A 27,873-nucleotide genomic window follows, 5' to 3' on the forward strand; every position below is an offset into this window, starting at 1 on the left:
CCAAACATCAAATGTAGCAGGATGATGAAGCTGAACAAAGCCAGATATGAATGTGTATGAAGAACAATAAAATGTATATTGATGTAGCAGTAACAGTCCTATCACCAAATTGAAGTAGTTATCATGTAGGAAACTGTAGTTAGAACAGTAGTGTATATATATGTGCAGCTATTAGAAATGTACAGCATATGTATTGGTATTCGAAGGTGTTAATATTATTTTCTTCACCCCACCCTATAACCACATATAACCCATTCCACGTGAAAATGGTATGTGCAATCACAATTAACACCCCTGGACATTTGTCCTGTTGGGTCATAAATATTTGCATGTCCGTTGATGCATCTGCCCTGTTCATACATCCAAACCTGATGGCCTGTTGCCATCAATCAACCCTGCATGTTGTTCGACTGTGTATTGCTGTTCAAATTATGCATGTGTTATGCTCGCTGTTCAATGGTGTGAATATCTGGGTGTTTGGTTAATGGGAATACTAATGCATGTTGTTACAACTAATTGCGAATGGTATTGTATGTTACTAACCCAAACTGTCATGACATAATGCAAAACATAGGATGACAGGGAAGGCGGGTTCCAGCGGACCCACCTCTCCCACCTCAGCTGGCGAGTGCACCTGGCACTAGTGCCCAGTCTGGACCCTCCTCCGGTGGCCCTGTGCCACCTGCGGGTGGAAGCGCTGCAGGGGATGGGGCTCGTTCCCCCTCTGCAAGTGTGGCCAGAGGAGAACCACCACTCACCCTCCGTAGCTTCCGGACTGTGGTGCGTAAGGAGATCCGGGACTCTGTTCTTGGGCCCCTACACCAGCTTGAGGCACAGGTTGCACAACTTATGGGCATGCCTGTTGCCCAGCCTACACAGCCCCCAGTACAGCCCCATCCTGGGCAGTGAAGGAACAGTGAAAACTGCCCATGGGTGGGGATATCAGTTCCTCTGTTGCCATCTGTGGGCTCATGGGCTCTGGATATCCAAACATCCGTCCCCGTCAATTGTGTAACCCCCCCACACGTGTCATACACCTCCCCTGTATGCGTCTTGTTTGTCTTGTCTGTTGACCTACCCAACCTACCTCCCCAGCTATACCAACTTCCTTCACCTGACATACCACTCTCACCTGAAAAAAAAAAAAAAAAGGGCACTCTGTACCCACAAAAAAATTACGCCCTATACATAGCTGCCAATTCCGCACACATGTCTGCTGGACATGGAAACTATCAATTACAATTGGCTGTACAACAAGTATTATTGTTGTCCTGACACCTCTCTCAGGGGTGGAAAGTTTCAAATGTCACACCAAATTACATACATATGCACAGCTGTTGCTGATGAAGAAATGGGCAGCTATGGGCCTTACCTACATCCCTCCTGCAAATCCCAAGCTTGTTTCCCTACTGTCTTACCCTCTTTGTGACCCCTTTTTCACCACTTTCCTGTCTCCCCATTTTCATTTCTTTCAAAGAAAATAGCGCGGGTGTGTGCCAGAGTAAGCACTGTTAAGCGGTTGTAAGCAGGCGTGCGTGGAGCTGAACGCCAGTGCACATACGGGAGCTCCGTGCAAACCAGCGCTAACCCAGTTACAACTGCTTAAAAGTGCCTTAGTCTCTCTGATTGACAGGTCCTGTAGTCAGTTCAAAAGCAAAATTAAATCCCACTCTCAGTCCCGAACCCAGGACCTTGGGAACAGTAGTCTGCATGACCTACCACTAAGCCATGACTCTTATCCAAGAACATTGTGCTAAAATAAATATATCATGTAATAGTAGGAATGAATGTAAAGGGAATATAGGATGTGTAGTACACAAAGCATGTCATTTATACTTACTGTCAAAACTAGTGCATTTCCATAATAGTAGTGTGTGAACAGAAACAGCCATGCTAGTTGGTAGCTAGTAGGTAATAATGTCAGTTAATGTACATATATAAATGTATGTATATTTACATATATATATATATATATATATATATATATATATATATATATATATATATAGTTGTAGGTGTCAGTGTGCATACACACTTACTACAGGAAACAGGAGAGAGGAATGGAGAAATGTGAATCTACAACACAGCCTGAATCATGAGGAGATACTAACCTTTACACTCACAGAACAGTGTCCACAGCATACCAGCATGGTCCCGCCCTTACAATCTGAAAGGGCAACGCCTATCTCACATACCCTTTTATAGCACTGTCCTGAAATCACAGTGAGAACTGCAATCAGTACACAACTGGCTGCATGCAGTTAGCAAATGCTAGCTTACAATTGGTGCAGAGGCCATCACATGGACTTATGCAGATACCTACAAACGCATCCTGTACTCACACTCCACACATGCAATACGTTCATCACACTGTCTGGAGGCAGACAGAGACAGAGAGAGAGAGAGAAAGACAGAGACAGAGAGAGAGAGAGAGAGAGAGAGAGAAAAAAACAACACAAACAACAACACACGGTACACACACTGAGTCTAAGCTGTCAGCAGTGACAGTAGCAAGCCGTGCCAGCAGCAGCAGGAAGCAGTAGTAGCGGTAACGCAACCAGCTGCGACAAACACAGGTAATGTAAAGTAACAGGTTAATAGTCTGCATAATGTGAACCCTCCATATGTGTCATAGGTCTGTATCTATAGATATGTCCATGTGATATGTTGTGTGCAAGTAGTTCCACCAAAAGGGGATGACTATACATGACATGTCATTCAGTGTTAGGCCATGATCCTGGCAGCAGTTTTCCGTTGCAGTGAGGCCTGTCTGTAGGATGTGTGTGTCAGCTGGTGTAATGACTATGGCGCTTAGTTAGCAGTCATCTGGGAACTTTGTCATCCACAACCCGCACATGTTTGCTTTTACATCTGAGAAATAAATGCCAAACAAGAGGGGTCCTAGGACAGAGGCCTGTGGGATACCACATGTGAGTGGCATTGAGTCTGACATGGCTCCTACAATATCGATATTATGGATTCTGTATGTCAACCAGTGTGCAACCCATCATGTGTCATATGTAGTAACATGTAAGCTAATGAGCTTGTCTATAATGCCTGAGTGGAGTACTGTATTGAAGGCCTTAGGCAAGTCCAGGTAGGCTGTATGGATTGCGTTGCCCTCATCAATGGCTGTAGTGACTGTTTTGAAAGGTCAACCAGGTTCAAAAGGCAGGATCAGCCCATCACAAAGGCAAACTGGCCGGGAACAAGTGTCTGCAGGTACCCAATATCGCTGTATATGCGTCCCATACTGAATCATTCCATAGCTTTGCAGACCAGGCTGGTTAAGCTTATGGTGCGGTAGTTCCAAGGGTCAGTAGAGGTGCCTCCTTAGTGGAGTGGGACCACTGTTGCTGTATGCCAGTGTTCAGGTACATATCCTGTAGTACGGCTAAGGTTAAATATCAGTGTTATATGCGGTTGTATGTCCTCTTGGAGTTCACGTAGCACACATCCAGGGATACCATCAGGTCACATTGATGCTGTGTGTTCTGCTTTGCTGAGGGCAGCCCTCACCTGGACATGTGAGATGATAGGGAAGTTACGTTCAGCTGTGATAAGTATTTCTACTTGTGGGGGAGAAGGAGGGGGGATATGTGCACCGAACCTGTCTGCAAGAATGTTGCCAATATCTGTGTGTTCGTTGAATGTTAAGTAGGTGTGTATTAACTCAGAGCATATCTGAGGCGTTTGGTCCATATGTGTAACATAACTGAAGAAGGCCTAGTGGTTATCTATAGTGTTTGTGGCCATTTCCCTCCCAGAGTAGGCCGTGGATGTTGTTATGAGAGACCATAGCTTATTACCAGTGCTGACCACAGATGCCTTCCCTTAATGTGAATCTGCTCTGTCCTGCAGTAGCCTCCTTTTATTGTTATACAATCTGCGTTTGGTTGGGGTCCACTGGACAGGATGCCTAACCTTTGTGCATAGGGTCTGGGTTAGAAATGTGTGTGCATGTCCCATGCAATCTTTGGGATGTCCATGGGAAGCATTCGCAAAGGGGTCAGCAGTGTGGGTTGTGGCTTCCACTGGCCCAGTGGGCTGCATGGATACCATCTCAGTCCTAACAAGTGAATAACTGTCTAATCACATACATATCAAAGTAGTCTATTGTGCTGGTGGTGGTGGTGGTGGGATATGTATATCCAGTCCGAGTAACTTGTGTCCAGATCACACTAGTGGATGGCGTTCCACATACAGTACCTTGGTATGAACCCCCAGAGTGAGGTTGTGCATTGGACCTGTCGCAGTGTGCTGACTGATTGGGCATGCTACTATGCTGTATGGAATGTGGCAGGTATTGTTGCACAGGTGTTGGCTGAGCACTGATATCTGGCCATGTACTTGTGTATCCACCAAGAGACACACACATGCTACATATGGGAGTAGTAGAATATCACTACAGTTGAGTATCATGTATAGTATGTGTGCCACATATTGCTGACATAGTCTGCTGATATCCTGTTTGTGTTCTCTTCCAGGGACATGGCGCATCAGCGTAATCCCGCCTACTCTGCAGCAGAAGATGAGGAGATACACCAGAGCCTGGTGCGGGATTATGACATACTGTTTTCCCGCACCAGCCAGAATCAGCAGGAGAGGGCTGCACTGTGGCAAGACCTTGTCCGTAGGGTAAATGACACTGACACGCATAATAGGACATATGAGCAGGTATGACATCACTGCAGTGATTTAATCAGAAATGTCCATCAGCGTGCACCGGATATCCACAGGCAAGAGGTTGCCACAGGAGGTGGGGTGGCCACACATCCCCCCCCTCACCAGACTGGAGGGGCTACTCCTAAGTGTTGTGGCTCCAGCCCCGGAACAGCAACAACAATACACCTGCATCATAATGGAGGCTGGATCCACACAGCAGCATGACATGGAGCGTGCAGGTAATATGCCATATGTACACTTGACTGTTCTGTACACTGTTAGTTTATGCATGTGTAAGGTGTGTCCATGGTATGTAGCTGTCAACATAGTATGTAATTGTGCAGGTGTGATATTGGCAATATCAGCAGCTGACGTGTGAAAGGCAACTGGTGTACTACTGCACTGTATCATATGCAGTATCAATGGCACAGTTGTGCCCACTGACATTAATCTCCTCATTTCTGCAGGTCCCTCTGGTGCTACAGCAAGGCAGGCCATCCATGCTGGTGAGTGTGTTTTAACAATACCTTTAGTAGTCCTGATAGTGCTAGTAACACTAGTGTAACTCAGTAGTGTTCTGTGTGTATACTGCGGGGTGTGCATGTGTGCATGTGTGCCTGTGTCCACGTGTGCATGTGTGCCTGTGTCCACGTGTGCATGCGTGCATGTGTGCATGCATGCCTGTGTCCACGTGTGCATGTATGCATGTGTCCACGTGTGCATGTGTGCATGTGTACGTGTCCACATGTGCACGTGTACACATGTGCATGTGTGCATGTGTGCAAGTGTGCATGTGTGCATGTGTGCACGTGTGCATGTGTGCATGTGTGCCTGTGTCCATGTGTGCATGTGTGCATGTGTCCACGTGTGCATGTGTGCATGTGTGCATAAGTGCATCACTGGTAACATTGTGTGGACACTGTAAACTGTGTTTCCTGTCTTCCTCCCACAGGTTCTGGTGCTGCTCTGGTGTCCTGCAGCAGGGAACCTGAATCTGGTGCCACAGGTACTGATAATGATGATATCTGTGTAATGGCACAGGAAGGTGTGTCAGGATCCGCCATTGGTCAGCCAATTGACAGTACACAGCTGTCAACCCCATCATTGCGCACAGTCATCCTGCCAGTACATCCTATGTCACCATTGTCCCTAGGTGATGGACAGGATACAGTGGGCATTGACCAGGGTAATGTGGTATCTGTGGCACATGCTTCCCCACACAGCAGCTATGTGCAGGGTCCTGCGATGGTACCACACAGACAGTTGCCCAAGGGTTCTCGTGGGAGCATCCGTGGGCGTACTGCCTCTGGCAGACGTGCCCAAAGAGGTCTGTCAACCTCAGCTATGTTTCAGGCTGTCATGCAGGCACAGTCGCGTATGGAAAGGTACACCAGACAGGGTCTGAGGGAGCTGAGAGCATGTCGCACAGCCATGACTGACAGTATGCGTGACATCGCGGATGCTATCCATAATTTCACCGATATCATAGACAGACGTTGTGGGAACATATTACAGCAGTTCCACAACCACATGTCCATGAGCCTGGGCAATGGTGGGCAGTTGCGGCGTCGACGTGGCCGTATGTCAGCAACAGCAGCAGCTGGCAGTCGGCGCGGATGACAACAGGCCCGCGGACACCCCCATAGTGCCAGCAGCAATGCTGGGTCTGTGCTGTCATCGGAACGCCCCAGGAGACCACGTGCACGTGGCTCTGGACAGTCCCAACAGGGACCTGTGTCCAGTCAACACACTCCGGCTTCTGATGACAGTACCCAGTCTGGCTTAGTACGGGTACGGTCCGTAGCACCCCTGCCAGGCACAGGTACTGTGTCCGTGCCCACAGACACTGATCTGTATGACCTGCCAGGTGCAGTCTGTGGCTGTCCACAAACTCCTGTACATGGCAGCCAGGAGGTGGAACTGTGTGTGTGCATACACACATGCGAAATGTTAACACCTAGGGCTACCAAATACATGCACACACTGCACCAACAGTGCCCCACCCTGTACTTCTGTCCCTCACCAACACACATACACACACATGTCAATTGGTGGTATCAGTGGCAGACTCAGGCATACCTAATTTACACCCTGTGCATATGATGAAACTGTGCCACCTCCTGCAATCTCCAACATCAGTGCAGGAACAGGTAAATATGTTGCTGATGCACAGGGTGACTACATAGAAGTGTATTAGTAGTATCATGTTGGTAACAGTACAGTGTGCTGATATGACTGTGTGTATATCCCAGCATGCCTGATGCAGTAACCGTATGACTGTCCTGAATTGTTATCTACACCCATAGTACATACCAAAGTGTAACAGCTGCACATTATTGCATACCGGTGGTAAGGATATCAACAGATAGCCACATACATGGGTAGCACAGGGGGGAAGCTAATGCAAGTAGTGATACGCAATGATGGACATGTACAGTAATGGTGGCAAGTTGCCCACAATGACTATGCAATGTGGATGTTTGCGCATGTTGATATGTGTGCAGTACCAATGTAATCCAAATCACAATTAACTATGACATAATATCAGTTCTACCATGGACATCTGCGCTGTGCATTCCTGGGTACATGTTGATAGTGCCTACATATTTGCACTGTTACCTATTGTTAGTGTTACCCCTTCTTTGTTGTACAATGGACTACTTCCAGCCCTGCTTACTGTAGCTTTGTTTGCATGCATGTTTGCTTGGGGTTCCCTGGAACACTGCTTCCACCTGCAATGCAGAGTTACAGTGCTTCTGTGGACTCCTAGTGACATCTGCATAGCATACTATACGTATGTCAAGTTTACACATGACAGAACATCACTGTCTGTCCTGTTCGCATGTACGTTGCCTGTGACACATTGCACATGTTTTACCTGGCATTTACCCACGTGTGCAGTCATATATGCCAGTGCTATGGAATCAGTAGCAGTACACCCACACATACACACCTTCAGTATGTTGTTCCCCATTGGCCCTATGTGTTGGTGATCACCATGGCAATCACACTACTATGGTAGCATGTGCAAAGGTAACCTGTGAATCACCTCTATGGTCCAGTTGTGGTTTATATGAGTCATGTGGCAATGTCACAGCTGCCACATGTATGCAATCAACCCTCACCCCTGGCCAGGAACGTACAACACATGTGTGGGATGCCACCACATAGCCAATCTGGGGACTGAGCACTCTGAACCCAGTAATGCCATACCCTGTCAGGTGGCATGACATACTACAGTGACTACAATACCAGTCAGACATAGACCCGCACTGAAAGCAATCTGAACACACTGGGGCATACTTGGAGACTCAGAATAGCATCCTGCTTGAGCATCACACACCTCCGCAGCTGGCACACAGGCATACGTTATGTCAGAACAGAGCACATGCCACACATGGCACACACATCCCGTGTGCCACACACTCACAGCCTGTAGGGCTACACAACACACCTGCTACAGATGTGTCAGGTACCTCTCTTGGCCGCTGCAGTGGGGTCCCGCTCAACAGGCTGTACATGGTGAAGGTCACAGTGATATGCCTGTGGGGCACTATGGTCCACCACAAAACACATGCATACAGGTCAGTCAGAGGCATGGACACATATGACTCAGTCATTGACCATGCCACTATGGATGACCTGAGACATACCTCCCTGGACTACAAGATAGGTAACATAGAAGGGATCTCTCAGCATGTGGCATGGGCCAGTTTGAGCCTGATCTTGGTTGCCATCATACCCTCACCAGGTATGCTACCACTATATGTAGGAAGGGTGTTCTATGTCTACATTCTGCTCAATCTCCAATGTCATTCATAGGGTATCCACTGGCTGTCAACGTGTGCTTACATGCTAGGGAAGCCACAATGATTTCCGAGGGGCAGCTTGCACGTGACACCCATGGGCCAATGTATATTGGCGAAGCCCCTTGATACACACATAGTGCCTTATGCTGCAGGACATGGATTACATAGCCACCTCCACGGGTATCACACAGGATAGGACACTAACAGTGATGCTACACAACACCAGCAGTCTACATCGCAAGATGCATGCACTGGACACTGTCCTCAGCACGGTGAACTGCAGTGTCTGTGCAGTACTAGAGTCCTGATTCATGGCTCACAGGTGCAACCCATCACTGCCAGGTTATACCTCATACCATGCCTGTCGTCCGCTACACATGTAACACACATGGACAGGGGGGTGGTATCCCAAGGCACCACAGATACACACACCTCCAGGTTGTTGGCACAGCACAAAGCATCAGGGCCTATTCATGTGCAGCTAACAGTGTGTCTGACTGCTTTCTGGTCCATAGCCTGGCACACACAACCCTCCCATACACAGGAAACCCACCTATCCTCCATGACAACACTGGCAATATGACAGTCTCAAGAACTGTCTTTATATGGCTGGACTGCATCCAGCCAAACATTGTGCGTGAGCATTACTGTAGCTACAACACACTAGTTGAAAGGTTCCCAGCATGTGGTCACTGATATGCAGTGGAATAACATGTTACCACTCCCACAACAGGTGGGAACATGCAGCACCTGTACATCGACTACATGTAGACTATATGGCCCAGACCAGATGTGTATCCCCTGCTGTAGGTATTTTACCATATACACCCACACTGTATAGACACATACCGCGTGCGGCCCCTGCACAGTAAGACACAGTCATATTGTTATGCATTGCGAATACCATTTATCCACTCGAGGCACGTGTCAGACATGGTAACTACTGCAGGTCACAGGTATTTATGTGTATGTGTCACACACATACATCATGTGTGCATTGCCATTGCTGGTTTAGGCAATGGCATGCATCGTTATGCAGAAAGACCCACACAAGGTCATAATGTGTGACAACCACACATGGCAGTTGTGGGTTTCCAAAACATACCTATCTGTACTCTGACAATGGTAATAGACCCAGTAGCGGAGCGCACTATTGGTATTACTGGCCAACTAGCCCTGTTTGGCTGTGCTGATAGTGTGGTGACATCCCCTGTGTTTACTGGGGGAATATGCAGCATCTGGTGTATTGTAGTATTTGCCAAAAGGATCTGTTCTCTCACACTTGCAATTACACACACCCTACTACCCTCCCCCCCACACACACACACACTTGCAGGATTCATACCCCTACCTAACTATGTCACGACACGTGAGAGAGACACATTAGCGAAGGGCACTATTCGGATTACTGGGAGGTGTCCCTTCTCCAGCTGTATGTATAGGGTGCTGACATCATCAGTGTTTGGAAAGGGTAATGTGCATCATGTAGTATGATCTCCTGATTGCAAAAAAGCACATGTCTTTCATACAGACTTGCACACACACAAACTCCCCACATCCAAACACACACACACTTGCCATTTGCGGTTTCAAACTCCTACCTAACTATGTTATGACACTTGAGAGAGACGCTTTAGCAGAGTGCGCTATTCGGATTATTGGGAGGTGTCCCTTCACCAGCTGTATGTATAGGGTGCTGACATCATCAGTGTTTGGAAAGGGTAATGTGCATCATGTAGTGTGATCTCCTGATTGCAAAAAAGCACATGTCTTTCATACAGAATTGCACACACACAAACTCCCCACATTCAAACACACACACTTGCAGGTTTCAAACTCCTACCTAACTATGTTATGACACTTGAGAGAGATGCATTAGCAGAGTGCACTATTCGAATTACTGGGTAGTTTCCCTTCTCCTGCTGTACTTATAGGGTGCTGACATCATCAGTGCTTAGATAGGGGAATGTGCATCCTGTAGTGTGCTTTCACAATTGCCAAAAGGGACATCTCCCTCACACAGACTTGCACACACACTAACCCCCCTCCACACACACGGGGCAGTTGCAGGATTCAAACCCCTACCTATGTTATGACACTCGTGCCAGATGCATTAGCAGAGCACGCTATTCGAATTACTAGGAATTTTCCCTTCTCCTGCTGTACTTATAGGGTGCTGACATCATCAGTGCTTAGATAGGGGAATGTGCATCCTGTAGTGTGCTTTCACAATTGCCAAAAGGGACATCTCCCTCACACAGACTTGCACACACACTAACCCCCATCCACACACACTGGGCAGTTGCAGGATTTAAACCCCTACCTAACTATGTTATGACACTCATGACAGACGCATTAGCAGAGTGCGCTATTCGAATTACTGGGAGGTTTCCCTTCTCCTGCTGTACTTATAGGGTGTTGACATCATCCATGCTTAGACAGGGGAATGTGCATCCTGCAGAGTGCTTTCACAGTTGCCAAAAGGGACATCTCCCTCACACAGACTTGCACACACACTAACCCCCCTCCACACACACTGGGCAGTTGCTGGATTCAAACCCCTACCTAACTATGTTATGACACTCATGACAGACGAATTATCAGAGTGCGCTATTCAAATTACTGGGAGGTTTCCCCTTCTCCTGCTGTACTTATAGGGTGCTGACATCATCCGTGCTTAGATAGGGGAATGTGCATCCTGTAGAGTGCTTTCACAGTTGCCAAAAGGGACATTTCCCTCACACAGACTTGCACACACACTAACCCCCCCCCCCTCCACACACACTGGGCAGTTGCAGGATTCAAACCCCTACCTAACTATGTTATGACACTCGTGACAGACGCATTAGCAGAGCGCGCTATTCAAATTACTGGGAGGTTTCCCTTCTCCTGCTGTACTTATAGGGTGCTGACATCATCCGTGCTTAGATAGGGGAATGTGCATCCTGTATAGTACTTTCACAGTTGCCAAAAGGGACATCTCCCTCACACAGACTTGCACACACATCAACTCTGCTCACCCACACACACACACACACACACACACACACACACACACACACACACACACACACACACACACACACACACACATACTGAGCATTTGCATGGTTCAAACTCCTACCTACCTATATTATGACACTTGAGGGAGACGCATTAGCAGAGCGCACTAACCAAATTACTGGGCATCTGGTCTGCACCTGCAGTATTTATAGGGTGCTGGCATCTTTATTTCTACAGAGGTATGTACATCTAGTACTACCTGTCAGGTGGGGGATAGCATATATATGCATTTGCAGCCACCTACATCAGGGTCAGATATGCACATCGCACTGGCAGGTTATGTTCTATACCATGCTTCATGACCACAGGACCTGTAACACACAACACAACCAGTCCAGAACACCACTCCCACATCCAGGACACACACTTTGCTTCCCTGGGAACAGTGCCGGGATATGCAGGTGTTCTCATACACCATTCCAGTTGTTAACATCAGGTACAGGCATATTGTGTGTGAGAACTACTCAGGCCTCTACCACTTTACCCTACAGCCACTACAATTTGTGGGTCCATGTGCTATGGCAGAACCACACACCACAGCCACATGGAGGAATACATATTGTACCTGTCCATCTGCAACATGGGTACTCACTGTTCCACACCAGAGGTAGACCACCATTGTTGATATCTGACTATACCCACCTTTCCCTGGACATCCATATCCCATCCCCACCTCCAGGCAAGGTTGTCACTGCAAACAAACTGTATTTAGCACAAGCAGACTCTACGCTTGTGAAGACTGGGGTGGACGACTTCAAAGGACCCATGCTGGGGGACTATACTGGTCACTCTGCATAATCCTTGACAACTGCATTCTATGAACATGTGTAAGGTTTGCATTGATCATGCTATCCCACATATACCCATGACTGCTCCACAACAAGACACCTGTCAGGTGTACACCAGCCATATATGAGCCGTCCAACAGACAGAGTGAGCTAATACATTGCAGAGCTGTAGCCTACAGAGGGAGGACATCTGTGAACAGTACCGGCACGACACTTCATTCCCACATAATCATCACAACAGTGGAATTGTCCAGACAATGCAGATAGGGCTCCCCTCAGTCTGTTATTGATGGCCACTTACTGTTAGAGGTGCTCAGCAACCCTCTTCCAGCACACACCAACAACATGGCTGTGGCTTAGCACATTCAAACCCTGGGATCTCCACTGTGCCCCTGCTTGACAGAGGCACAGCTCACTAGCCTCACATGTTGCCTTATGTGACCTACTTTACAGTGGCACAGTAGCCTACTGTACTGGGGATGCAGATGCCAAGCACACTCTGGCTAAGCTGTCATTCCCTAGGGCAACAAGCCTAGTATTGACCTCTACATCCATATGTTCAATTGTCAGATGCACAATATTTGTTGTGCTGTTCTACTGTTTGAGGTCGTTATTGCCATAGCATTCCCTGTTCCTATGAACAACTTGTGTATCTGTGGAAGATGTTTGAATATGAGGGCGATCCACTATATCACTTATGTCTCTGTAGTCATTTACTGTGTGCACTGGGTAGATTGCTGTGTTGTGGTTGGTTCCTGGAATGACACTTACAAATACCAGATATGTGTGGCCAACTGCTAAACGGAGATATGGCCTAAGTGTGTGAGCATGCCCAGTTCAGCCTTTCCATGGCATGTTGTCTGACATATGCCTCATTTATCAAAGTGCGCAAGCATGCCCAGTGTGAGCTTTCCATATGTTGAACTCTGAAGTCCACCACATATTTGGGTGTGTGTGAACTTCAACAATATCTCACGTTTATGGTTGTGTGTTGGGTGTCATGTTGTGTACTAACTGGCCAACTGCTTTGTGTCTGCCACAACAGGGGTTATACTGTGCCTGCAGGGATTGCATGGGATACTTTGCATACAGTTGTCAACATCCTTTCATAATGACCTAACACTGTAGTACCGTATAGTGTACTGGTTCAGTACTTTCACTGTGGTGGATAGTATCCTGGGATTTAATCCTATCACTGCTTGACATCTTCATAGTGAGCACAACAGACTGTGTAGGGGCCAGTTGTGCACATATGACCATGTTGCATTATGTTCAGATATGGACTACCTACACCAGGCTTGTCCAACATTGGTAGTGTATTCCACAACATAGGTGGACATCGGCAAACACTAGCGATGTTCCCTAGGCCATTTCTGATGCTAGTCACAGAGTGTGTTTGTCCTTCGACACACATTGTAACTGGAGTTTGCCATGACATATGTCATGGTTAGTATACTATGCCTCCGTCTACCTCTGACATAACAGTGATACCCAGGGTTAACCTACCATCTCCCATCCACTCATCGGGATTCCTCTTGAGGGGTGTCGATAAGTGACTCTCTGGCTAACCTGTACTGGGAGTTTACTCAAGAGTGGGGGTGCTTTCTGTGTTATGGATCATTCTGTACAGCTTGTCCTATGTATGTCAGTGCTGGGGTTCAGGTCTCTCATGTGCATAGCTCAATACCATTCAGATTGTACAAGGTGCAGCATGTTCATTGATTCCAGCTTGGACATGGCTTCATACATCAGGTACAGCTTGCCTCTGGCTGGGCAGTATGGCAGTCTGTGGAGCTGCAGTTTGTTTACTCAGGCAGCACATGGCATCTGTTCATGCTCTTTGCTACTCCTGGTGGGGTACTGTTGCAGACTTTACAGTTGATGGAGGTGTCTGCTGAGGTATATCCCACAGGGGCTATTGTAGTCAATTGTGATGCTGATGAAAGATAACTGCAGAGCCACAGTGACCTCCCCTTATCTACATCTGACAACCTTCATGATTGGGTGGGTATATGGTATGTTTCTGCGAACACTACAGCCACATGTTTGTCCAGTGCAGGATATCTATCACCTTGTGTCCCCATGTCTCTCATTACATGTTAGGTACATAATGGGTTAACACCTGTGTGGTAATTTGTGGGCACTTACTGTATATCCACGGTGGTTGTCTATACACAGTTCTGCAATTAGCTTGCTGACATGGCTATGGCTCGAGTTGTCTGTTTCTAGGTGGCCCTTTTGTGGGTTTCTTGTGTCAGCTGGGGGTCAGATATGGTGGGCTGTTTGTACTCCTCTGCATACATGTTCAGTCACAGTCCTTCCATGTTGGCCTGTACCTATGGGACATATATACGGAACGGGAGGGGTCCCAGGACCAAGCCTTGTGGGATGTCACTCATATCTGCTTTGTAGTCTGACATGGATGCAGCATGTCTGACCATGTCAGTTCTGTCCTTGGTCTGGTTTGCAACCCCTCTACTGACATAGGGGTATATATTTAAGCTGATGAACATATCCATACTGAACTCGTAGGGTATTGTCTGGAAGCATATCAACGGTCCAGCTATGCTGTGTGGACCACATTGCCCTCATCAATGACCTTAATGACTGTTTCAAATGGGTCAAACATGTTTAGGGGCAGGATCTGCAGTTATGACAGCCACACTGTGTAGGGTCCAGTATCAGTAGGTCCATGATAGCTTTTTGTCTGCGGTACATACTGATCCTTTCCATAGGTGTGCAGACCAAGCTTGTCAGGATCCTGGGGTGGTAGTTTGCAGTATCCATTCAGGCAACACCTTTGTTGTGAAGGACCACTGTTGTTGTACACTGCTCTTTGGATACATATCCTGTGGTAAGGCTGACATTGGGCAGTAGTGTGATTTGGCATTCCATTATTCTTGGATTCCATGTTGGCCTCAGCCCAGGACACCATCACATACCTTTGCTGCTGTGTGTTTTGCTTTGCAGATGATGGCTGTTACCTCAGCATCTGCAATGTCAGGAGACCAGCAGTCTGCTGGGATAGATATTTTGCATTCTGGGGGGGGGGGTTTGCACTGCACCTGTCAGGTTGTGTGTTGGCAATATGTGTGTGTGTTTGGTATGTTGTTTGTAATATCTGTGTGATTCGGAGCATATCTGTGGATTCCCAACATGGTTCCTACCATCAGTTAAGTAAGCCTTGTGATTATCCTTAGTGTCCTGTACAATTTGTATCTTCATAGGTTCCTGGGTTCATACTAGGCTATCCTCCCTAGGGCATTAGTAAGCCAAACCAGAGTGTGTGTGTCTTTCGATGCCCCTTGCTATGTGACTATTATGGCCATTTATGATTTTCTTTACTGTGCCTCTGTCTGGACGTGACACAGTGAAGACCTCCAGTGTACATGTACGATCATCCATCCACTTGGCAATATTCCTGTTGAGGGGTGTCAGTGAGGGACTCTGCCTAACATGGATTGGGATCCTGTTTCTGGGTGTGGGGAGCCTCTGGGTTATGTATCTGTCCCCCCAGCACACCCTATTTCATTATGTGTTGAGGCTGACATCTGTCACTCTCACAGCTCCAATGGCTTTGATTTCCTGTGGTAGAGCATGTCCATTACTCCTGTGTTGGACATGGCCTTGTACAACAGACATACAATGCCTCTGTGTAGGCAGTCTGTGACTGCATTCAGCTGGGGTGTCTACAGCCAGGCAGCATATGACATATATTTGACACCCTTTATCCTCTTGGTGGGGTACCTTTGAGGTCTTCCGAACCACTGCAGGTGTCAGGTACGGTACATCCCATAGGAGTCATTGTACTAGATTATGGGTCTGATAAGAGAACAGTACAGGGGCACAGTGACCTCTGTTAATGTAGATGTGAATCCTTTCATGATACGGTGTCCAATATCGACAGTCGTCCTAGCCACATTGGCATTGTGAGTGTCACATGACAGGTTACTGTCGACTTGTGTCCCTAGGTCCCTGATTACTCCTTGCATACATAATGGTTTACGACCTATGTGGTAATTTGTGAGTACCTTGTCTGGTATTTGGTGGGACATTCATACTGTCCAGTGTCTTCAGGATGTCTGGGTGGGGTTCTTGTGTGTGAGAGTGTGGTCTGTCGCATGCTACAGACTGTACAGCAGTTTTGACTACACTTAGGTGCACATGGGTGGTCTCCGCTGCTTTGTGCATTGTCAGTTACCTGGCCGTATGGGTGTCTGTGCTGCATATGGATACTCCCCCTCCTTTGATGTTTTGGTCCAGTGTTGGGGCCATAATGCATGATATGTGGTATAACCTGGTAGTACTGGTGTGCTATCAGTAGGCTTGCAGCAGGCTTCTGTCACTGCACAGACATCAGTGTTCTCCATACTGGGAAGTGCCTCAGGGGCATGCATATTGCAGTTTACACATCTGGCATTGGTCAGCATTACCCTTATGTTTCTTACCACTTATGTTTTCTAGGGTGGTGGGTTAGTCTTTTTGGCCTTGCCTACGTACGGCTCTATGGAGGTGGCAAAGGCCTTATCCAGCATCCAGACGCCCAGGGGTAACAGGTGCAAGCCATCTCTGGAACAGCAGCATGGCTTGTCATGCATGACATCTCAAGCAGACAGACATTAGACCCTCTTGGACTGACAGCTGTAACTGTGCCACCTGTTAAAGCTGATCATTCTGTGTTTGTACTGTGGCATCATTCTTGGTGAGGGTTGGATGCTGCAAATGGCCAGTGTCATACCGGCCTGGGGTACATACTCAGAGAGCTCATCCATGTCTCTTTTCATGTACTCCAGGGAGGTACATCTCAGGTCATTCACACCAGCATGGATAATGAGTGCATTATATTTTTGCTTGCTTTGGGGTGACCTGCGTACTTGTGTTATGTGGCATATTGTGGCAGCCTACAGGCAGCTTACTGTACCCTTTCCCTTGTTCAGTCTGGTGAGTGGGACAGCAGTGTGTCTGCCTATACAGACACCTATTACAACTGTATCAGGCATGTTGTTTCTCCTTCTGGCCTGTGACTGTTTGGCACACCAGCTTTGTGTACTATGTGTTGCATGTGCTATGTTTGGAGGTTATGGTTGCTTGGGATCTGCTTTGGAGGCTTCTGTTGGTGTGGTGTGTTTGTAATTAGGGCCTCCGGAATGTTTTTCTGTGTTTATGTGTTTGGTTTACAGTTGTGATAGGTCTATGTGGGACTGGGTTTGTGGTGTATGTGGTTACCTTCTCCTCCTGACTAGTTTTGACAGTACTGAGTTGGGGGAGCTCAGCCTCTGGTTTGGATACATGGTTGCATCTCTCACATATATTTGTATTTATTGGGGGGAGTTGTGGGTTGTCTGTGTACTTGGGCCAGGTGTCACATTGCCTCTGGATTCACAGATTCTACTTGTTGTGGCTGGCCTTAGTGGATTGTATGTGTGGACATATTTTATTGCCATACTACTGATCAGTGATTACTTCCCTTTTTATGTTTGCTCTATCATGTAGTAGCTTCCTCATTCTCTTGCATGGTTTGGTAATGGCTGGAGTCCAGCATGCCAGATGCCTGCGTGTATGGCATTGTGTCTTGTTGTTATTTGTGATTGCATACTCCAAGCATTCCTGGCTGTGCTCATGGAATGCCTGTATAACATGTTCTGTGGTGTGTCCCATATTCTGCACTTGCACAGGGCCTTTCGTGGATTCCACATCGGTTTGGAGGGGTGCAACCTATGCTTTACACATGTTTTTCACTGTGGTTTTCTGGCCAGGGACTGTGGTCAGGATGTGTATATCCAGTGTGATTACTCTATGGTCTGGTCTTACCAGTGAGGGATACACTTCTCATCTTGCCATCCAGTACACATGTTGCTGATTATCACATCCAGTATGCTTACCCCTCTTGTGGGAGTGGTACATTGTTCCTGGGCATTTTGGTTTATGGATTCTGGGAACTTTTCTCCTTTCTCCTACTGTGTTGGTGCTAGTATAATGCTCCCAGTGTATGTCTGGGTATTTTCAGTCAAGCAATATAATGTGGTTTGGGGGGCTTGATATATTCATGTATTCCAACATAGGCCAGGTACAGTTCCTGGTATTAGGACAGTAATCTGCAGCAGACTATATACTGGGAGGTGGTTTTAGCCATTGGTATTTGACCATGGCTAATCCATGCTGCTTCTTGTTGTGGTACCAACATGGGGGTGTGGTTATCCTTGACATTTATTGCTAGTCACCCTCCTTTTGTAGCTTGTTCCATGTTTTGCGGCTGTACAGCACAGTATGAGGTGTAACCTGGTAGTGTTAGGATGCTGATGTGAGCCTTGACCCAGTTTTCTATTACAGGACTGATATCAACATTCTCCATACTGTGTGCGTTTACACTGCACACGTCTTGCTGTTTAGACTTCTGGCATTGGGTAGCATTACATCTAGGTTCCTATCCCTTGTGGTACCTATGAAGGTGGGTTTGTGTTTTGAGACTTACGTATTCAGGGCATGCTGTGAGTACTGACAGCCTTTGCCAGTATCCATGGGGCCTGGACTGATAGGTGCATGCCACCCCTAGCAGGTGGTGCATCATGTCATGCTCCGCATGTCTTCCCAGGGTGAAACACATTGGCTCCCCTTTGACTAACTGCATTACTTCAGCCAGTTATTGCAATTGATCATCCCATCGTCATTTTGTGGCTTCATGCTTGGTGAGGGTGGATGTTAGTCAGGGTCCTCAGGTGTGCATATAGTACATGGTGTTACATTACTTAACACATGGCATTCATGCCTCAGGTGGTGCTGCAGGGCTGCCTCTGTTGGATGTGCATATTACACTCCCTGTACATGTTTGTGAGCAGGTCATGTCATTTTAGGCATCCCTGTTATTATTTGAGTGAGTCCGAGGGGGTATCATTCCCAGGGTTCCTACTGAGCCAGTGTATGTGCTATGCGTTGCCTCTTTGCTAAGGCCGGGGCATACTGGGCACGCCTCCTTCTGCCTACTGGGGCAGGCTCAGGTTGTTCCTCCTCCGAGTCACGCTCTGCCTGTGATGGCCTTGGAAATGGTGGGGGGCTGTTTGGCCCAGCCCTATGCTGGTCCTGCTGCAACTGTTTTCGCAAGATCATATTATGTAGCATAGCACATACCATGACAACTTGGGTAAATGTAGTTGGTGTGTACTGCAAGGCTCCACCAGATGTGTCCAGACACTGGAACCATGACTTGAGCAGCCCAAACACACGCTCTATTACATTACGTGTTTGTGCATGTGCCTCATTATGGCGTTCCTGTTCAGGTGTGTGTGCGTTTCTGATGGGTGTCATCAGCCACTGCTCCAGTGCATAACCTGCATCCCCCACTAGGTGTCTGTGTGGGATGTCCCCATTGGCAAATGTCTGGTACAGCTGCATCAAATGCCAGATGTGGGAATCATGGTAACTAAAAACACAAAAGCCAACAATATATAGCAAAACAAAAACCAGGACGTCAGTAAGAAAACCACTTTAATGACGAGCAAAGCTTTCGGAAATAATCCTTTTTTGTTTTGGAATCATGGTAACTCCCAGGGCAGCCAGCACACACATTCATTATTATGCCCTGGGCATCACACATGAACTGGCAGTTGATGGAGGGGAAGCCCTTGCGGTTAATGTAGGCCCTACCCCGCTCACCATCTGGTGCTTTGATGCATATGTGCATGCAGTCTATTGCACCCACTACCTCAGGGTGTTCTGCTATTTGCTGGAAGAGACGCATATTGTTGGCCAATACTTCACGAGCATTGGGGAAATATACATGATCACCGACATGTGCTGACATGGCATACAGGAACTGGTGCAGTACCCTAGAGGCTGATGCCTGTGATATCCCCATCATATCACCAGTTGGTCTTTGGAAGGTACCTGTTGCTAGTATTCTTAGGCCAACACATACCTTGGTTTCCACTGGGATGGGTTCCCCTCTGTTGGTTCTGTGTGTGAGGCATGGCCTGCACAGCTCAACTGTTTGCTGCAGGAGCTCTCTGTCCACTCTATAGCGCTCTACTATCTCCAGCTCATGTAACCCGTGGTAGGTGACCCTGGGCCTGTACACTCTTCTCCGTCTCCTCACTGTGGGTTGTCTTGCACCATCTGCATTGTCACCACCCTCAGCAAGTCACCTATGTCTCATTATAACAGCTATGGCAGCCCCTAACATTTCTGCTCTGAGTTCAGATTTTTCAGTTTTCACTTCTAATAGCTTACTCCTGTCTTGCAGTGTCTCTTAAGAAAAACATCCTGCACTGCTGTTTGCAGAGTTTTAAGTGCTGGGCTGGGCTACTATTCTGCCTGTGTAATTGCCTGCTTCTAATTGTTTTCACCTGCTAGCTCCAGCAGTATTCCCTGCTAGCTTCCTACTAATTCTGTTGCTTCCTTTTTCCTTTCTGTTTCCTCAGGGGGGAGCAGCGTGCATACCAGCAGAAACACACTCACAGTGGCTTACACATGCGCACACATGCTTACACGGTTCAGGATATGCCTATTCAGGTTAAAACGCGCACACACCAGCGCAAACAGTGTTACAAGTCTGCCAACAGGCTCCTACATGCTCAGTCTGCCCTACACACGTGCGCACCAGCGCAAACAGTGTTAAACATCTACCAACACGCTCCCACATGCTCAGTCTGCCTTACACGCACGCACACTGCCCTACTCGCGCTTCATGGCGCACGCCCAGCAAGAAACTTTGGTGTAAGTAACAGTGTACACCTTCCATTTCTTGACTTTTGCATGCTTATCTTGTGGCACTCCTCTTTCCCTGATCTGTGTCTGTCATCTGTCATGTTACACTGACCTCCAATGAACTGCATTTCTTTCTACCATTCCCCCCTGTGATGTCACCTATCTCCTACTCTATTCCTCCCCCTTATGTATCTCTTACACTACTCAGACTGTGCTCATTTGCTATGTGACTGTGGGATTCAGTATCCTAACCCTCAATTGCCTACTAATGCTTAGTTACATGTCTTAGACTCAGCTTCCCCCCTTAGCAACCACTACACGGTGGCCATGTTGTTTTTGGTCTGCTGGTCCCTGCATTGTCATTCCATGTATTGCATAAAACCCACATTTGTGGGTTTATAACCTTCATTTTTATGTTTTATACAGCGCAACCCATTTATATTTTTATAATTTTTGCATCGGGTTACCTTGCCAATGGCCACATATTTGGCCATTGGCATGCTGCCTGACACATATGCACCCTTTATTTGGAGCTGACATGGCTCCATTGTGATTTTTGCAGAAACGTACTCAGTTGTCAACTGAGTACATTTCTGCAGCTAAAACGTCTTTTACACGGGATGGTTTCTGCTTCGTGGATCGCTAATATACCTCATTTGCATACCTTTCGGCTACAAGTGAGGTATTTAGCATATCCACACCCAGTCCGTGTAAGAGACGTTTTAGCTGGTCTCTTACACGGAGTTTCGGGCTGTTCCTGGATCGCGAGGCTTGCATGAAGTGTTACACGTCTCTTACACTCCGTGCAAGCCTTCGTGAATCCTGCCCAAAGACTATTTATAAGTCATTCCAAGTTACGGCACCCAGGAGATCACTAAGGAGCCTAGTCCCAAACTGTTTAAGTAATTTGCTAAATGTCACACAATCGAAAAATGAAGGCTCAAAAAATCAAACCATTTTTCACAGGAAGTACCGTGTTAACAATTCACAGCCATAAACCTTAAGCCCAATCAGAGGGTTTAATGAGATTTGAACTCATTTCCCTGGTTTACTAGACCAGTGTTCTAACCCTTAAATTACAAAGACAGCTATGGTTTGTCATTTCCCCATCACCCCTAATATAATGCATTCAGTATAATATAAAATTTTGGAAGAAAAGAAGGTGGTTTGTACGGTATGCTGTACAGTAAGTTTTGTGTTAAACCATTTGGCTCAGTATCATTTGGTGAAATGCATTATGACACTAAAATATTTCAGTTCACACAAAAAAAATATCTTATTTCTTAGAAAGTCCATTTATATTGTCCCTTATTCTCCTTTACTACCTGATCCATACCTTAGGAATGAAGTGCCCCATAATATTTACATCTCGTATCATCCTTCGAGGTGGTCCAATTGGAAAAATATCACCATATCGCTGAATTTCATGGATAACTGCATCTGTATAAGGCAAATTCACTCTGTCTCCACTGTTAGGATTTCTGCCCTTCCCAATCACCCGGTCAATTTCCTCATGAACTTTACCTGAAAAGAACAAACACATTATAGCACTGATAACTCTGACAAAAATGAAAGCAAATCTTCTCATGTTTCTTTTATTCTGCTTATGTACAGTAAAACATGGATAGACAGTTTACTTTTACAGAAAGCAAGTTGCATCACAGGAAGATGTAGAAGTACAAAGAACCACAGAGTCATTGCACTAATGTAAATCCAGCTATTCTGCAGCACAACAGAGAAAGACATTGCATGTAAATTATTGTTTAAAGTAAATAAGTGGTGTGAAAGCATTCGTATTTCATTTAAAGTGACTAATAAAAATGACATTATGCAAGTTCCATTGCATGAGATAAGAGCAGAATAAACTTGAGTATTTTTTTCTAGTGTACCCCCCAACACACACGTATACACACCCACACACACACACACACACACACACACACACACACACACACACACACACACACACACACACGTATACACACACACACACACACACACACACACACACACACACACACACACACACACACACACACTAAGGCCCAACAAAACACAAAGAAGTGAGTGGTACTAACAGCTGTCTATCTGAGTACTAACAGCTCTATATCTGGCAGTTTACAGGTACAAGTGATTCCATCTATCATCTAGAAACATTTTTAACATTTTTATTTATTGATAATCAGGTCTCCTACATCTTCCTGATTGTATTTCAACTCATCAAGTTTCAGACATGAAAGACCCTCAGCTTCAAACCCACTGAAGGACAGCTTGCCAAGGGTACCGATTTCTCAACTGGTGCAATTTTATTGTAATGTATAAAGTCTTAATGAAGAATCATTTTCAAAAGGAACAAGCTTCAAGCACTCCCATGTAATGCACAGTGATCACACAATCCATACTACTGTGCTCTATCTGTCTGCATACACAATAAACACACACACACACACACACACACACACACACACACACACACACACACACACACACACACACACATACATATATATGGATCTGTGACATTTAATCAAAATGTCATACAACTGAATGTCTAACCATTGGACATCTAATGTTCAAAAGTAAAAACTTCAAAAACACAAAAAAAAAAAAAATCCATGCTCCCCCCACCACCACCAGCTGATTATATATATCAACTCCAAGATCACTCTACATTTGGGAAAGGGCATATTTTGCTAAACCTCACTGTTCCGCAATATCACTCAGTCAGTTCTACCATTTTTTTCTGGATTCTGTGTAAAAAAATTTAAAAAAATGATGAAACATGGGTAATCTATATATGTCCTTCTATATCACTGTCTACATAGAAGGGATCTCCCGCCCAGGGCAGCCCAACATTTGGTCAGTATGCAAAACCCTAAAAGATTTTGTATGTGCCGTATGCCACATTTATGCTCCCTGCACAGAACTTAGGGTATAAAAGGGACATATGGACACAACTACCCAGAACTTCCTTTGCCGCCAGTTCAAATGTGTTTTTGCCAATTGGTCTGAATGCCTTGTTGCTGTACTGAATATTTAGCAACACCAGATAAGTGCCCCACTGGGGCTGTTTTTTGTTTTTGTTTTACTTTTCTTGGGCTTGTATTTTACTTTGCCACCTATGGTTCATGACAATCAAGAAGGGAAAATGTCAGTGTAGGAGGCAAATTCACCATAAGGATTGTCAAACAGTGTCGTTTTTGTTTGGATGCTTCCCATGACCATACTGCTTGTAGTATCTGTAAGGCATCTGTGCCTAAGACACTCAGAAGCTGTTTACCTTCCCTTGCCATTTATCTTGAAAACCAGTGTCTTAAACGGTTAACAAAAAACACTCTATAATCACCAAACGTTAAAATTTAATATGAAGCTTTCAGGTCTACACCCTTCATCAGCATACATCACAATGTCTATTCATCACCTTTAAATAGAGAGACATTTCAGTCACATGAACAAACCACAACATAAAAAACAAAACACAAGAAGGTAGAATTAATCTCAATACAATAAATTAAAATAATGCTTATTTAAAAATACATGGACATTTAAAACCTATGCATATAAGGTACATATAATATAATATCATACATTCTCTCTCTGCCTTTTAACCAATATTGGTTTTAAACTCACTTTATTTACTAACTTTACTAATTTATCTGTCGCATGCATCTTATCCACTCATACTTTTCAGCTGCAGTAAATTAGTAATCACACCTTCTCATTCCCATACATCTATTCCCTCATTCACTAAATTTAAAAGAATGTGAGTTATGTAACATTATATGCCTATATATATAGCCTATTTCAACCTACTCTTCTTTTTTTCTTGATTTCTTCTCTATTATTCTATCTTTTAACTTTCTTTCTTAGTTTTACCTTATAGAATGTATTGTTGTATACAGGTAGCAAGATATACCAGCATTTTAGTCGACAGTTACAGTCGGCGAATTTACCAAAATTAATTTTTAATTACAGGGTGCTGAAACTACCCATCCCTCTAAGTAACTACGCAACAGGTAAGAACATAACACTATATAACATCCTCTTAGCTCCTATCACTTCATTTCATTCTAACCATTCTTAAAGCAAAGTATTTGCTTAAGTGTTTGCCCATTCCAAAGGCAAACTTAGGTGTCGGGCCAAGTATAGCCTTCAACTCTGACAATGATATTAATATCACCCAGTTCACCAGTTTTTTGTACTTCATCGTATTTCCACATCGGTATTTCCATGAAAATGGTAAATAAATCTTAATATTTTATATTTATTTATCTCTTCTCTATTTTGTTGTAACCTCTTGATTTTGAATCTTTGATTTTGAGGACTGTTCTCAGATTCTTCTTGTTGTAAGATTTCTCGTAAACCTTGTTCAATAACCTTTGTTCTACCCATTACTTTTAAATCCATTACTAAATTCTTCCTCTTTGTCTGAAAAGAAAGCAGAAAAACAAAGCTCTTAACCCTCATCATCTATGATTTCAAATCTGTGCACAAAAAAATGCATAGTAAAATATGTATTGTTTTCAAATACCTAGCTTGGTGTACTTACCTGTATGCTGTACATGGGTCTCTAACTTACTTTGATTCCTGTAAATATTCACATCCAAGAATACTATATTTTCATTTGAGCTGGTCATTTTAAATTCTAGAAATGAAGTGGTGTTATTTATATATACTAAAAAATTATCCAATTCTGTTATAGTACCAGTCCACACAAAAAAAGCAATTATTACAAATTTACATTTTATTTATATATATTTATATATTTACACATCCCCCATTTTAATATTATATTTCCCATTATATATATACATATATTATAAAAGTAAAATTAAAAATATTTTTATTGCCACTTGTTGTTAACTAAACTGTTACAGCCTGATAAAATATGTTCTGCCAAATATAAATACTATATATACAATAATTATCAAATTTCAATTTCATTAGTTGTAAATTGCATTAACTAAAAAAATCCTCTTTATATCTACTATACCATACCAATAGGAATTACTGTAAATAAGATATACTAGAAATATACTAAAAAAATGTAGTCCATATATATATTATCAATTATTATAATATCAAAACGCCTGTAAAATCTCTACTATCCCTTTTTATATGCTCGGTTATGTTTTAAAATTTAGCTAACACCATCTGCTGATACTTGATATCGGTTACTTACCAACCTTACTGTAGAATGAATTGTTCTTAAATAGGTTTTAAATGTCCATGTATTTTTAAATAAGCATTATTTTAATGAGATGTATTAATTCATGCTTTTATTGTCTTATGTTTTTGTATGGCTGGTTTGTTCATGTTCATGTGTTGTTCATGTCTCTCTATTTATGTGTGATGAATAAGTGACATTGTGATGTAAGTGGTGACTAAGGGTGTTCTATATATAAGCCTATATTAAATATCTTAAACAGTTAACCCAGGGTCCCATGTCAGAATCCTTTAACCCTGAGATACCCCTGCTAGGTAAAAAGAAGACCAAGTAGTCTTGACCAGATTCTTCAGTTGCTCAGCCTCCACCAGACATCCCTCTAGAAGCAGGTAATTGCCCTGTAGGTCGTTCAATGTCTATATTGGATTGATCTGCCATGACCCCATCAGTGGCCAGCATGGATCTGTCTTTTTGCACATGTTCTGAGGCTTTGCAGACATCTGCTCCAGATATTGAGGGTGAGCTGCAGTTGATTATCTTGGTGGGTCCTAGAGGGATTCTGCAGATATTGGTCAGGGAGAAAGTTTTGGGTTCTCTTATCAAATTTCGCCAAGTGTTGGAACCTCTGGTATTTCTTAGGGTTAATGTCCATTCTAAGAAAAGACAAAAACTGAAGTATGTCTTGGTCCATCCTAAAGATCCTTATAGGGAATGGCAAGCGTTTACTCAGGGCTTGGTTTTATGTCTTAATGGCCCTTAAGACTCCTCAAGGGGTTTCAGTACCTGATCCTCCTTGGACCACTACCCCTTCTAAATGTCTTAGGAAACCAGATTCCTCTGGAAGTGAATTCAGTATCTGGTGAGGAGTCTTTGTCCTATTCTTCACAGATGCCTTCACCTTTGGCTTATGGTTCTGATAAAGAGGAGTCTGTTAGCCCTGAGTCTCCTTTTGATGAATTGTCCTTTGGAGACACAATTGATAGCATAATGGAATTCTTTAAGTGGGATTCTTCTCAAGCGTCTGATATTCAGAGAAGATATTAGGAGTTGCTTCAGACAGATACTTCTAAACTATCAGCCTTGTTAGATACTTTCATTGCTATATCCGTGTCTCCTGATTCTCAGTCTCCTGCCCCTAAGAAACCTGATAGGTTCTGTGAGGTCAATCCTGAGGATTGACCATTTTTATTTAAATGTCCTTCTACTGATCCTTCTGTGATGTCAGTCTCTTCTGATAAATGTTCTAAACATTGCCTTCTGATAAAGATCGTAGGGCAATGGAGTGGATTGGTAAGAAAGTTTACACTGCTTCTACTTTGGCCTTTAGGGCTATTAATTAGCAGACCAACATAACCAGGTATGCTCTAGCCTTGATTGCTTAGGGTAGACAGGTTATTTCTGACTTTCCTGATTTTCAAAGGAAATTCTCTACCTTATCTATTTTAGGTTCTGCTTCTGAAGTTGCTTGCCACTCTATTACGTGCAGCTATGATGCTGTTGACACCTCTTCTAGAGCTGCTACTTTTGGGTTTGTCATGAGGCATTATTCTTGGTTTCATCTCCAGTCTCCACCTGAGGACATTAAGGTCAAGTGCTGGATGCTCCTTTGAATAATAAAACATATTTTTATGACTGCTGCTGCTGCTCCTGCTGCTGACATGCTTAAGAGTCTTTAAGAGAA

The 27,873-nt window shown here is 44.8% G+C and overlaps 1 protein-coding gene across 1 annotated transcript in view; it reads right to left on the bottom strand.

Annotated features, from left to right (window-relative positions):
• The window catches only part of LOC122797682 (cytochrome P450 2D6-like), a 612,415-nt gene that overhangs the window by 224,796 nt on the left and 359,746 nt on the right, over positions 1–27,873 (bottom strand). Inside the window, exon 7 of the mRNA XM_044066222.1 lies at positions 22,362–22,549. Within this exon, the coding sequence (XP_043922157.1) occupies positions 22,362–22,549 (188 nt within the window). The remainder of the gene's footprint in view (positions 1–22,361; positions 22,550–27,873) is intronic.

The sequence above is a fragment of the Protopterus annectens genome, chromosome 1.part0 (genome assembly GCF_019279795.1).
Source record: "Protopterus annectens isolate FY-2018-M chromosome 1.part0, PAN1.0, whole genome shotgun sequence".
Classification (NCBI taxonomy): Eukaryota; Metazoa; Chordata; order Ceratodontiformes; family Protopteridae; genus Protopterus; species Protopterus annectens.